This window comes from Cryptomeria japonica, chromosome 6 (genome assembly GCF_030272615.1).
Source record: "Cryptomeria japonica chromosome 6, Sugi_1.0, whole genome shotgun sequence".
Classification (NCBI taxonomy): Eukaryota; Viridiplantae; Streptophyta; class Pinopsida; order Cupressales; family Cupressaceae; genus Cryptomeria; species Cryptomeria japonica.
The window spans coordinates 443,614,655-443,628,653 of record NC_081410.1 but is presented as its reverse complement, the minus strand read 5'-3'; the positions used below and the strand labels follow the sequence as shown (position 1 = coordinate 443,628,653).

General features: G+C 37.9%; 1 protein-coding gene across 2 annotated transcripts in view; it reads left to right on the top strand.

Moving 5' to 3' along the window:
• LOC131037517 (uncharacterized) overlaps positions 1 to 13,999 on the top strand; it is a 114,179-nt gene that overhangs the window by 80,990 nt on the left and 19,190 nt on the right. For both annotated transcript variants that reach the window (XM_057969676.2, XM_059207399.1), the window contains exon 3: positions 9,507 to 9,798. In XM_057969676.2, coding sequence (XP_057825659.2) covers positions 9,507 to 9,798 — 292 coding nt within the window. The remainder of the gene's footprint in view (positions 1 to 9,506; positions 9,799 to 13,999) is intronic.

Below are 13,999 nucleotides of genomic sequence, written 5' to 3'. Positions count from 1 at the left end.
TGAATTTTGTCACGATTCCTTCGATTTCTGTGTTTGGAATCTCGGGAAGATTCTTGATACTCTCTTCTAAGTGGATAACCTGATCAAATGCATCTAGAAGAGCTGCGTCCCAAGTAGGTTCAAGTTCCTTCGTTCTATCAATCAGGAGCATGGTGGCATACATTTGATCATACTGCTCATCTGTAACATCTGCGTCCTTGCGAAAGATGATCGTGATTCTATCCTCAAATTCTTGTAAATCCACATCTGTCTCGACCTCGATCCTTCTGCCAAGAATGGTACGAAGTACCTCAAATACTCTATCCTGGATCGGATTGATCACCTCCTCAACTTGACCACATCTAACACTGATGTCCTCGAAGAGAACACTCTTTATATGGAGTAAGGTTGACCACTGAAACAAACTGTGAGAATCACCCTCTAAGACCCTCTCCTGCGCTAAAATTCTTCTGGATGTGTGTCTTATAACTTTCAAGACAGGGATGACAACGTCCTTGGTATGGGCAAATGCAGCTACTGTTGCCATCAATCTGTGAATAATCTCAAGAACTTGGATAGCCTGATGGGTGATCTTCGACATCCTTGTAACAAACTCAATGGCCACCGTGTGAGATCTATCCATCCAACTACATGTACGCTGGACCAGGTTCCTGAATCTTTCTGCTTCATTGATCGATTGAAGGGGCAATGCCTGCACTGGTGATCTAACTGGATCCTGACGTCCCAAAGGTTCATTGATATGACTGAAATATGTCCTCCATGCACCGACCTCTTTCTCAAGCTTTCTATTCTTTTCCACTTCTTCTCTAAGCTTGTCCTTCAATGCCTCAAATGTGTCGGTGGCATCATCTAAAGTCTGCTCTGCTGTGGATGGTCCTAACTCAATAGTCTGTATATGATAGTCTTCTGCTAGGATCTCACCCTCATATTTGTCTGCTGCCGGTGTAGCTATCTGCAGTTTTCTAGATCCAGTCTCATCTCGAATCATCTTGGACATCTTTGTAGCCTTCTTCTTCTCTGTTGTCATATGTGAACGTCCCACGAGGCTCTCTAAATCAATTGCACTGTCCTCGTCCTCAATTACGATCACCTTAGTCAATCTTTCCTTCAACCAATCTGGGATATTCGATCTTGTCTCTTGAACTTGAATTTCTTTATGTACTATTTCTTCTTGTCTGGGAGGAGATGTTACTTCGTTATCCTCTTCTAAATCATAGTCTTGGAGAGATCCATCGGATGAAACATGCTGTGCCTGTCCTTCCTCCTGTCTGTCATTCTGTACCATCGATTCCATGGACTCTTCCACTCGAACTGTTCTATCCTCTGGTCTGGAAGAAGTACCTGGTGTTTGATCTTTGTTGGCACCTTGCTTTTTCTTGGAAGACTCTTTCTTTTCTGATCTTTCCTTTCTCTTCGAACCTCTTGAATGGAGATTGCCCTCACTGGCACATCGAAGGTTACCTTCACCTGAATTCCTAGGATTAGGATTGCCTTCACTAACACTGGCTCCACCTTCAGCTGGTTTTTCTTCCAAAGTAAAAGACATAGCTATGCCTTGTTCTCTCAACTTCTGATGCTGAACGTCTACCCATCTGCGAGTACAAGACAAGACTGGTGCCATCAAATCATCTAAATCCACGGCCTCGGGCTCATTCCAATTCAAACTTATTGTTTTGCTTTCTCTATCATATGAAGATTGGACGTGCCTGCCGTTGTCCTGAGCTTGGTCGGCCACTCTGTAAATCTTACATTTCCTGATGAAATCCAAAGGCAATCTAGAATGTATCCTTCGTTTCACTTCGAGATCATCTAGGAGATTCATCATAAAATCTTCAATCTGGTGCTCATGTCTAAATCTTCTACCGACCGTCTCCTCTAAATGTCCATGTGGATCAAAACTATTCCTCCAAGCAAAAGATGAAAAAGGATACAAGGCTAACTCCTTCTCTGCGTCATCCATGGCTGAGACATTGGGACATACCTCAACTGAATTACCCAAAATAATAGGTACCTGAACTCCATTCTGATGTCTGTGTCTGAATGCCTTCACATATGCTGCCAACTGCCTTGTTACTTCAAGTAACACAATTCTATCTGTCGGGTACCTCGGCAACATGTATGGAGGTAAAGGACATCCATGCACTCTAATGTAAGTGAACTTGGGAAACTGAATGAACCAAGCACCGTACCTCTTGATGAATTCCTGGGCATCCTGAGATAATCTGTTGTGAATCCCTCCTTGCAACGTCCTTGTGATGTTCATCGTGAAAGTATCATTGACTAATTTGTAGTTCTTCCCTGGTGGATGATGCAAGTAGGTATAGGATTCACAAGCTCTGACCTCGCCGGGTCCTCTTCCAATCACTCCTCTGTGAGGTAGTCCTGCGTACTCAACGCTCCTGATTAAGGCATAGATGACGTATGAACTCATGTGGAAGGACTTAGTAGCCCTGAGTCTCCTCAACTGTACGTCTAAGCAATGGCTAATTATCCTAGCCCAATGTATCGTACCCTTTCCTTGAACAATCACCTGGATGAAGTAAAACATCCATTTCTCAAAATAGAAGGCATGAGGTGCTCATGTAATTCTGTTGAGCATGGTAATCAAATCTCTGTATTCCTCTTGGAAATCAATCCTGTGTGGTGTGTTCGGTACTTTGCTCAGACGGGGACGACTCTTAAGTAGCCAGTTCTTGTTGATTATGCTTAGGCAAGCATCTGGATCATCATCGTACACTGATCTGGCTCCTTCAATGCTCTTATATATCATGTCCCTGTGCTCTGGAAGATGGAAGGCTTCACTTATGGCTTCCTCTGAAAGGTACGCCAAAGTGTTTCCCTCGTTGGACACAATTGTCCTGGACTGTGGATTGTAATGACGGGCACACTCGATCATCAACTCGTGGCACTGAATAGCTGGAGGAAAACCGGCCGCCTTAATGATGCCACTCTCTATTATTCTCCGGGCGACAGGTGATGGCTTGCCGATGTAAGGGACCTCTCGGAACTTCTTCGTGCTAAAGTTCCCCAAGTTTGTATCTCCAATGTTGCTCCACTTTGACACGATCTTGGTCTCCACTTCTTCGGTCTTCTGATCTTCTTTCATGAGAGCCGAGCGGCTGGTGGATGCTCCCGCCTTTGGGGTCGCCATACCTACACAACATTTCATTATAAGAAATAGATTTTGCAATAAATAGCGTAAATAAGAGAGAAAAGTTTTTAGGAAACCTCATGATAAGTCTCTAGAGTTATCATTTCCTAAAAAACAACGATTGAGCTAAGAGATTCAAAATTTCAAAATTTCAAAATTTGAAATATGACGATGAATGAATAAAACAATAATAATTAAATCGCCATACCTCGATAGAGAGCTAACTCTAAAATGCAAAAACGAAATTCGCTTAGGCAAAAATTGAGGTATAAAATAATCTTCAATATGATCTCCTCAAAATTGACTTCGCCACCTCTGGAGAGAACGTGATCTTCAATTATCGCCTTTGACGTGGTCTTAAATGGATCCTCAAGTTCGCACAACCTTTTGATAACTAAGCGCCACCCTTGGATGAATGAAACTCGCACCACCTTTGGTCTTAAATGGATCCTCAAGTTCGCACAACCTTTTGATAACTAAGCGCCACCCTTGGATGAATGAAACTCGCACCACCTTTGGTCTTCAACGCAATTCGCACTCCACCCTTCAAGCACACTTCGCACCACCTTTGCTTTCCTCAATTCGCATGAAGGATAAAAAACAAAATGATTGTGTGAAAATGAAATCTCTCACTCCCCTTTTATAGCGCGCTCATCCTTTCACCCCTTAGGCCGACTTGACAAAATAAAACCATTTTTTAAATGATTTGCAATAAAATAACAAGGCCGACTTGCCTAATTGGGCGCTCAAATCGATTTTTATATTAATTAAATAATTAACTATTAATGCCTGGCGTTTTTTAAATGGGAATTTCGATTTTTTACAAGGCAAAATAATTTAATTAATATCAAGCGCAATATTTAAATGCCATTTAATTGAATTTTCAAAACTTATCGAATTTTAGCATTTAAATAAATTCAAAAATGTTTGTTTAGCGCCCAAAAATGAAAAAGTGGGAAGATACGTACCTCATCGCCCTGGTCCCTGGCTGAGGGACAGGAGCGATCCATCAACTTTGTCATGACTCTTGCAATTTTTACGTCCAAGGTCCTCATCTCCACGTTGATTTTGCGATGTTTGTTGGGTCCTTCAAGCTTGAATTTCTTTCTTGTGCGAACAAGTGCATCTCATGACCATTATCGCCCTGGTCCCTTGGAGAGGGACAGGAGCGATCCTAAGGTTTTTGCTTGAAATTCTCCATTTTGATACGATCCTTTCCTTGTATCATCTTCCAAATGCCATTTAAAACCTTGTGCGTCCTTGTCTTAACGTGATTTTCAAAGAATATCATGTGTTTTGCCTAACATCGCCCTTGTCCCTTGGAGAGGGACAGGAGCGATCCATGTCTTTTCTCCGTTTTGAGCTCAAGTTGGTAACATTTGACCATGGTTCATTGTTTATCGTCTTCGAAATAATGTCTTTTTACCTCGTCCATCCTCGCCTTGACTTGCCTTTGAAGGAGTATGAGTGTTTTTGCAATAATCGCCTTGGTCCTTGTCCAAAGGACAAGAGCGATATAGACTCCTTAGCTTGATTAATAACATTTGGACGTTAAAAACCCTTGAATATCACTTTTAAAAAGATGTCTTGAACCTCGTGTGACCTTGAAAAAACTTTGACTCAACGTAATTTTGCATGAATTGATCAATACACTCAATATCGCTCTGGTCCCTTCCTGAGGGACAGGAGCGAAGTTCAACATTGTGAGCTTGTTCTTGTTTTTATCAACTTGCAATTATCTTCAATGCGTGTAATGACGTCCTTTCGATCCTCTTGGTAGCTTAACACTTGCTTGTCTTTTGAAATCGATGACTTAATGGAAATATCGCTCTGGTCCCTTCCTGAGGGACAGGAGCGATCCTGGGTCTTAGAGTGCAAATCCCTTCAATGCGACGACCTTGATGCTTGCGTTCGATTGAAAATGCCTTGAAACGTCCCTCGCCACCTTGTCTTGACTTGTGTCGACCTTGAACTTTGGAGGAACGACCTTGAACTTGCGTAGGAAGTATCATCACCATTGTATCGCCCTGGTCCCTTGGAGAGGGACAAGAGTGATCCTCCCCTTGTGGCCTTCATCTCACTTTGCCAGGTTCCAAGTTTATATTCAACGGACTCGTCCTTCTTCACTCTATTCGTTCATGCCTTGACATTGTTTGTAACTTTGCAAAAAAAGCAATTATATCAAAAATCGCTCTGGTCCCTTCCTGAGGGACAGGAGCGAACTAGGCATTTAACACTATTATGGACGTCCCAAAAATCTTCAATTTATATTCAACGCATTTATCTCATGTTTTCCCTTGTTTTTGAACGTAAACTTGCCTTGACCTTTGTCTGGATTTTGCATAATGAAGGAAATCGCTCTGGTCCCTGGGAGAGGGACGAGAGCTACAAGGTACCTCGCCCTGGTCCCTTGGAGAGGGACAGGAGCGATTTGGTCAATATAGGCCATTCTCCTTCGTTTTTGCATATCAAATTATATTCATTTGGCAAAGCATCCTCCCTTGGACGTCCTCAAATCATTAAGTTTTCGAAATCTTGCAAGGACAAGGCGAAATTTGAATTGTAGCTCCGGTCCTTCACTGAGGGACAGGAGCGATTTTCCTCCTGGAGGCATTTCTGTGCTTATAAAAATCTTCAATTTATATTCAATGGAAAGATCTCGTCGTTCTCCATCACTTCAAACGTAAAATTTGTCTGGACTCTGCAGGGATGATGAGATATTTGAAAATGAGCTCCCGTCCTTCACTGAGGGACAGGAGCGATTTTGCTCCTACAGGCCAAAATAACATGATTTTTCACATTTTAACACTTCACGAGGCGAAAACAAACCAATTCCAATGCCCAGGGTCAAAATCAAAAAAAGTCAAAATTTGGTCAAAATATTCAATCGGAAAAAAATTCGCATTGACATCCAACACTTAGACAAATCTAAGCTCTGCATTAACATTCCAATTGAAAATTAGACCATTTTGGCGAATTCATTGCATTCAAAATTTGCATCCTAGAAAAGGAAGCTCAAAAGCTCTCAAAAACGACTGGATTTTGGCTTGAAAAGGCAGAATTTAAAACCCTAAGGCTTGGCCCTAAATCCAGACAACTAACTAACTAACAAAACCCTAAAAACGAAAGCGAAAACGAGCGAAAAACAAGCAAAAAAAAGAGGGGGTCCCCATTTGCGATGGGGCGATGTGTGAAATGGTCACAACAGGTTGTAGCAAGGGCATGCTTGGGATTTGATAAGCATTTTATGCTTTCTGGAGACGAAAACCTTCAGGAGTTTAGTAAAAGTGTTGGATGAAAATCTGGCTCTTCCCGTGAGTGGATTCGTGACAGAGTCTACATTTGCCAAACTTGTGAAGTCTCCATTGGAGACAAATTTGTAGAGGTTTCCTATTAGAATCAGAAATAAGGATTGATATATTGATATGTGACGGGTTTAATTGTTATTGTATTTTTGAGTGTATCAATTGGAGATTTGCATTTTATTGGTGAACTTAATAAGAGCTGAGAAATATATTAAATTTTCTTTCACTAATAGTCCGCTCCATCATATGATTGCCGTATACTTTATATCTGCCGATATCTTAATGTTCATATGGAGTATTAATAGTTTGGCATAGGAATACTAGGATTACTGTTGTTTTAATTATTGGTGACTCCTTTCAAATAAGATCGTAGATGCATCCAATATTTCCACTATTGGTGATAGAAGGTGGGATATTATTCTGGGCCCCATAGATGGCACACTTGCAGAGTATTTGGCGAGTTTCAAAAAACTCGGCGAGTTTTTGAGCTCTGTGAGTTTTTATGACTTTAACTCGCAACAAAAACTTGCCGAGTTTTTGCAAAAAACCCGCTTAGTAATCGCCGAGTTTTTTGCAAAAACTCGGCGAGTTTCTTTAAAAAACTCGGCTAGACTAAAAAAAGAGGCCCAAACATGTCAAAAAATTATCATTTTTTGTTTTTTCAGGTCAGTTTCCTTCTCTTCACCAGAATATACACATGAAATATAACATTTAAGTATAAGTGGCATTTCAATATGTCTTTTTCCTTTCTTATACTTTGTAACACCCAACGCCTTTATAATTTCAGTTTCAGAATTTGAAGGACACTACAAGGGAGGTTGGCTCCACACATGTTGTGAAAGTACTTATAGATTATGTCACAAGGTTGATGTTCAAGTTTTGGTGAAGAAAATATTTAGAACAAGTTTGTCAACCAGAAATAATAGAATTTATTTTTAAAAAACACAAATGGATATTAATTAATAAAAACTAAATAGAAAATTATAAATTAATCAAGAAATATCATAAAAATTAAAGGTCAAAATTGAATTAAGTAAATAAATTTTAGAACCTATTAGAAGTAAAATAATAAAAACTAATAAAAAATTCCTAAAATTTTATAAAATCTGTAAATATAAAAAGCAAAATACTTATAAAACTAAAAATAATAAATTAAACAAAATGGGATAAAATTGTAAAACATTATAAAATTAATTTTTAATAATACAACATAAAAAAGCATTATTGAAATTTTAATTCAAGGTTAAAAAATATGATAAAGTCTAAGTTTAAAATATATTAAGAGTGGGTGTGTGAAAACATTAGGCGCAAGAGCCATTGATGGCAATGACATTTGACATTTGCCAAGGGCAACACACAATAGCGTTCCACTTTCTAGCATGCACACCAGTGTTTACATAGGCATCTATAAAATATAATCATTAGAGGCTAGAGATGAAGTGAAGAACAACAAATCTTATGAGGGCTGAGATTATGACAAATAACAAATATTGTATAGGGCCCAAGCCATAGAAAATCACAATAAATGCTATTTTGGATTGGCAATGGCAGTCATGGGTTTAAAAAATACAAATGAAAAGCCCTAGTGCATGTGAATATTTCATTTTTCTTCAATAAAAGTCAAAACCTTAGCAATATTGTTTATTGAGGGTTTGCTTGTAAAAGTGTGCTGTAAGATTCTTTTGGGCAATTTTTGACAGATATGTTGCCTTTTTATTAAGTTAGGCAAATTTTGAGTTTTTGCAGCAAAATTTAGCGAACTTTGTGGTACAAACTAAATGATATGTACAGTATAAAGGATGGGGAGGTAAATAAAGTATAATTTAAGTCCTTCGCGAATATGTACAGTATAGAGGATGGGGAGGCAAATAAAGTATAATTTAAGTTCTTTGCGAATATGTACAGTATAGAGGAGGCTTTGTGCATTTAGGTTGCGTGGAATACATTCAATTGTCTTACAAACTACAACATGATGAGGGAGGGTTGACTCACTTTATTGTATGATTCAAAAGGATGGTAGTGGCTAGATGAGGGCGGCCTGATGATGCTAGATGTGCTTGCTATTCACTTTTCATAGGTTGTTATTTTTTCAACCAAGGAATATTTCCACATGGTTTTTCCACTCTATCAAGAGGAACATGCTTACTTCTAGGACACTGTAGAAGCTATGTGTTGAACACAGTGCCTTGCACCTCATAAATTGAAGATGCACAAGTACAAGGAAAGTGGAATTCTATGAGTTGATACAGGTTGATGAAGACCAATAGGGACATCCACAATTGGTTGGGGCCTTGTAGGAGGAGATAGCTGATTTAGAGTCCAATGTAGATGATGAGCTTTTGGGAATCACGGGATATGCATCGAATGGCATCTCTGATTATCGAGGGTGATGCTTAATGTTGCAGCCAAGCATTTTGTGACTTGTCATGGCTAATAGCAGAATAAAATTGCTATATTTGTATTAACTGATTTTAATTGTTATACGAGAGATTGATTTTGGTTTTCAGTGTTCAAACTTGCTCGTTAAGGGTGTTATTTGAATTTCATTTCTTTATAATTATGCAAATGGAAATTATTAAAATATATATTTTTATTTAATTTTACTGCGTGCACTCGGTCTGGGTGTGTGTGTGTGCTATATCTATTTGTGTGTATTATTCTCTATAACCCAGCTATCCCCTTCATGATCCCAAAATCAGGGGAAATGTTTTGCTGTCCCAGATATATGCCCTGGCATGGATCAGTAGATATGATTCTTTCATTTATTTAATTGTATTCGAACATTTTTGCTTTATTTGATACTTATATTCGTACCGTTCAGCTTTTAATAATGCTGTCTTTTATCTTGAGGCTTTTCATTTGTTATAGTTTTACTGGCTTAGAAAATTGTAATTTTCTTGCATTTATTTCTTCCGAATATGTCTGAAAAATGGAAAAACGAGAATGAAATTACTGACTGATTTATGGATGCAATGCACTTTTTTTTCCTTTCATGGGATATTTTCATCTTTTCTTTTTCTCTAAAGTTTTTGTTATTCTTTTTCTTGCAGTCGATTTGATTTCAACAAGGAGCCTGCTTTTAAATGGATCAGTAAATTATCTGCAAAAGCAGAGGGAGTGATTAAGCAGTCCAAGGTTCTGTTCTGCAACGGATTTCTTTTTGATGAGATTTCCCCTGGTTTAATTGTTTCTATGCTTGAATGTGCAAGGGTTGCAGGGACTGCGATCTTTTTTGATCCAGGACCACGTAACAAGTCCCTTCTTCATGGGACTCCTGAGCAACAACAGACACTCAGAAGGATTTTACGCATGAGTGATGTTCTCCTTTTGACTGCTGATGAGGTAGGTTAAATCGTTCTCAAAATATGAGCTTGTTAGGTTGTAGTATTATATCAAATAGGGAAGAGGTGGCAGTTGCAAGTTTTCCATTTTAAGGGGTTTGGTTAATTATAGACATGAAGATTGCATTCTGTCATCTTCACAAGTTCTATTATGCTCTCTTTTGCCACTATAATATTAACATCTACATGTTCCAAATTTGCAATGGTTTTTGATTCAATTCAAATGAAAAAGTCTAGCAAACAAAGCACAAGCACCTGAAGTGCCACAATGATTGAGTTTGATTCCTAAGCATTTGACATTTAATTAAGTTTCTTACTTTTATGAAATGTAGGGCACAGTACCTTAATGTTGCTAGAATTGAAAATTATGTTCATATTCCTATCACATAATTTTGCATGCATGCTTGTAGTTGCTACCAGACTTAGCAGAAATGAACAGTATTAATTATGACGTGGGAGTCTGGAAGTTTCGTATTATTATTATGAAAAGTAATGACACAGAGAATGATTACCAAGATATTCGATATTAACAAAGGAGTAAAAGTCTCCTTAAATAAGAGTTACAAATGATTTATCTGATATGGATAAGATCAACAACTAAGAGAAGTAGATGAGCCAAAAGAATAAAGAATATTCCTTTATCCTAACAACTTATTTGACCATTATAACTAAATATTACCATATTAATTTAATTCTGAGCCTCAAAATGAATCCAAAAACACAATTGGTTTATGGATATATAATAGAAAATTAGAACTGATTGCAAGATAGAGACGTCTAAGAGGGCAATATTCCAGAATACAATGTACTCATATTTCAAGATTTTTCCATCAGATATATATTTCAGTTACAGAGAATAGACTCTAGTTTCAGAATATAGGACTTTTATCTACAGAACCTAAGTCTGCCCTACATCTGCATTTAAATCAGAGATTGTATGAATATCAAAGTCTGATAAACAATTCCCATACAGCTAGTCGGATGGATCACGATTTGAATTCACTGTGGTTGCGGCTGCCGATGGATCTGAGGGATTGAATATTTCTGATTCTTCCTGTCCTGTGTTGTTGATGCTCCTGAGGTTTGTTCTTTTGTGAGCCTCTCAATTTCCCTTCTTCAATGCTGCACAAAAGAAAGGATAGTCAGGTAGGGATGTTGTCCCACCTGAGAATGCTCCCTGAGGATTTCGTCCCAGGAAGAGCAGATCGTGCCTAAAGCAATATAATTTTTTTGATGATCTTAATTGAATCCTTGTGCGTCATATATAGGCATTGGTCAGAACAGGTTGGCCCAACAAATATTAAAAATAATCATCTAAAATATTAATAATATTTCCTTATATAATTCAAGTTGGCCTTAGGGATAAAATATTAATAATTGCATTTATTATTAAAATAATACAAAAGGATGTCCTGGCCTACCTAGAGTCTAAGTAGGTTCATTATAGTCTGCTTGTCCTGGTTTTTGCTTGCCCTAAAGCGACTGCAGATTTGAATCCAAATCTTTCCTTGTTGCCTTGTGATCTGTGTCTTCATCGTGAATGACCTCAATATAATGTATCTGCCCCTTTCCCAAACATCTATGACCTGGTGGCTCTGATTCTCTGCATGTGAAACATAATATTTTTGTTCTCAACTCATTTTTAGACATCTCCACTGTATTTGTCTTAGGTGGTATTGTACTCTTCTGAGGAGGCTTCTTTGATAGCATATGAGTTGTTTGCTTGAAACATCATCTATCTTTATTCACTGAATCTTCAAAACTCAAAGCCCTTTTGATGGCTTCTTGTAAAGTGCTTGGGTTAAATGCTCTTACTAACCCTTTGAGGGGTTAAGCCTGGCCTTCTATAAAGAAGACCATAAGCTTTTTTTCTGAAACATCAGAAATTAGTATTGCTAGCATCTGAAATTTTGTTGAGTAATCTTCCATCTTATCTTCTTGCTTCAGCCGTGCTAACTCTCTAAAATAAGTTTTTGGATCCTTCCTATCAAACCTCTCCATCAATCTTTGGCTGAAGTCTTCCAAGGTAGTGATTGAATCATGCCCTTGGGTTACCAGGCCATGGTAACACCGTTTGTGAGCCACACCTTCAAGATGCAAGGTGGCAAATTTGAAAGCCTCTTCCTCAAGCATTGGATTCAATGAGAAACATGTTTCTAGTTTTTGCAACCAATCTCTTGCTGATGAGCTCCTAGATCCATTAAAAATTGGGATAGTAATATTTCCCAATTGCTGTTGGATGTCCTTTCTTTCTTTAAACCCTTTCCTCTCATGCCCAGTTGCTTTCTTCATCTCATAATAGTCCTTGAAAGTCAGATTTGCACAAATAATAGTGCTTAGGGCATGGTATGCATCATGAAGTCTTGTTGTGTCTTCCTCTAGATTAGGTTGTTCTTCCCCATTACCTTCAGCTGTTTCTTTGTCAAGAAATTTAGCCTTGAAGGTCATGGCATTAATTGAAGCTCTGCTACCATTAGCTGAAGCTCTTTTACCACCAACTGAAGCTTTTCTTCCACCCGAACTGCTGCCTTCAGCATCATTTTGAATGGGCCTATCAACACTTTGTTGTTGGATCATTACTCTTAACAATTGAACCATCTCCCTCATGGCATTCCTCGCACTGGCCTAGGTTGCCGGTTTGGGTTCAGGTTTGAAGAACCGATTTGCCGGTATGGCAAAATTTTGAAATAAGGTTTGGGTTCGTTAGTACAAAAACATCTACTGGTCAGGTCCGGTCCTGGTCTGGTCCGCCTGTGGTCCGGACAAGGCTGTGATTCACAAGCCTGTTTGGACCAGGTTGAACCCAAGAGGACCCAGGTCAAACCCAAGAGGATCCAGGTCGAACCAGGTTTCTGATGGCCCAAAAATGGTGTATTGCTTTTGCAAAATTTAATATTTTTTGAAATCCACCACATAAAAAATTAAAATATAACCCTAAAAGTGATTTTTAAAACATTAACTTGCTCATTTCACACAAGCAACATGACTACAAGCAAGTGAAAAGTTGAAACAATGAAACTTGAATATTAATAAACTAAACTAATAATTGTTGAAATAATAATAAGAAACTAAACTAATAATCGTTGAAAGTTGAAACAATGATACTTGAATATTTTGTCATTTTGATATTAAAGGTGATGTATGTGATACTGTTATGGTATGATCATGATGCTATGATTACAAGTTTATGTTGTTTATATGATGCTATGTGACATGCTAATCTTAATTCATGCTTATAGGCTGCATCTCTCTCTCTCTCTCTCTATATATATATATATATATATATATGTTTTTGTACTAATGAATCCAACGAACCCAAACCCCTTTTCAAAATTTTGCTGTATCGGTGTATTGGTTATTTGAACCCGAACCGGTGCCCGAACCTGAACCGACAACTTATATATATATATATATATATATATGCAGTCTATAAGCATGAATTAAGATTAGAATGTCACATAATATCATATAAACAACAAAAACACCATAAACTTGTAATCGGAGCATCATGATCATACCAACATAGCATCATATACTTCAAGTTCAACATCAAAATATAAAAATGATAATATCAAGTTCCAGTATCATTGTTTCAAAATTCAACTTGCAACAATTGGAACTTTATACTAAGTTTAAATCATCTAATGCATTCTTCTTCTTGTTTTTCTTCAATGGCATTAGTTCACAAATACTGCCAAGGCCAATGGGATCATTTGCACCAATAACATTTTGGCTGTTTAAGTCCTCCAATGCAGCAATTGCAACCTGAGAAGTGGAAGCATCCAAGTCCATATGCTCTACATTCATATCCCAGATCATTGACTCCCCTTCTTTGTATTCATTTTGCTTGTGTGAAAGGAGACACAAGTTGGAATGCACTATACTAAGCTCTTTGCTCTTTTTGAATTCAACCTATTGTGCTTTACTGAGTGGATGAAAGAATATGTGCTCCAATTTCTTTTTGATGCAAATGAACTAGCAACCAATGAAGACAAGACAAAGTAAACAATTAAAACTGTATTGTTATTGTTTTAAAATTACTAGTAACTTATGAAGAAAATGTAAATTAAAATTATAAATAAAACTTACTTGTGATATAATTTTGATGGTGAGGGGCTCCAACAATTGGAATTGTTGGCTAGGGAGCATCCTTCTTAAATTGATGACGAAGAGCATCAATACTTAGACCTCTTGCTTTCACA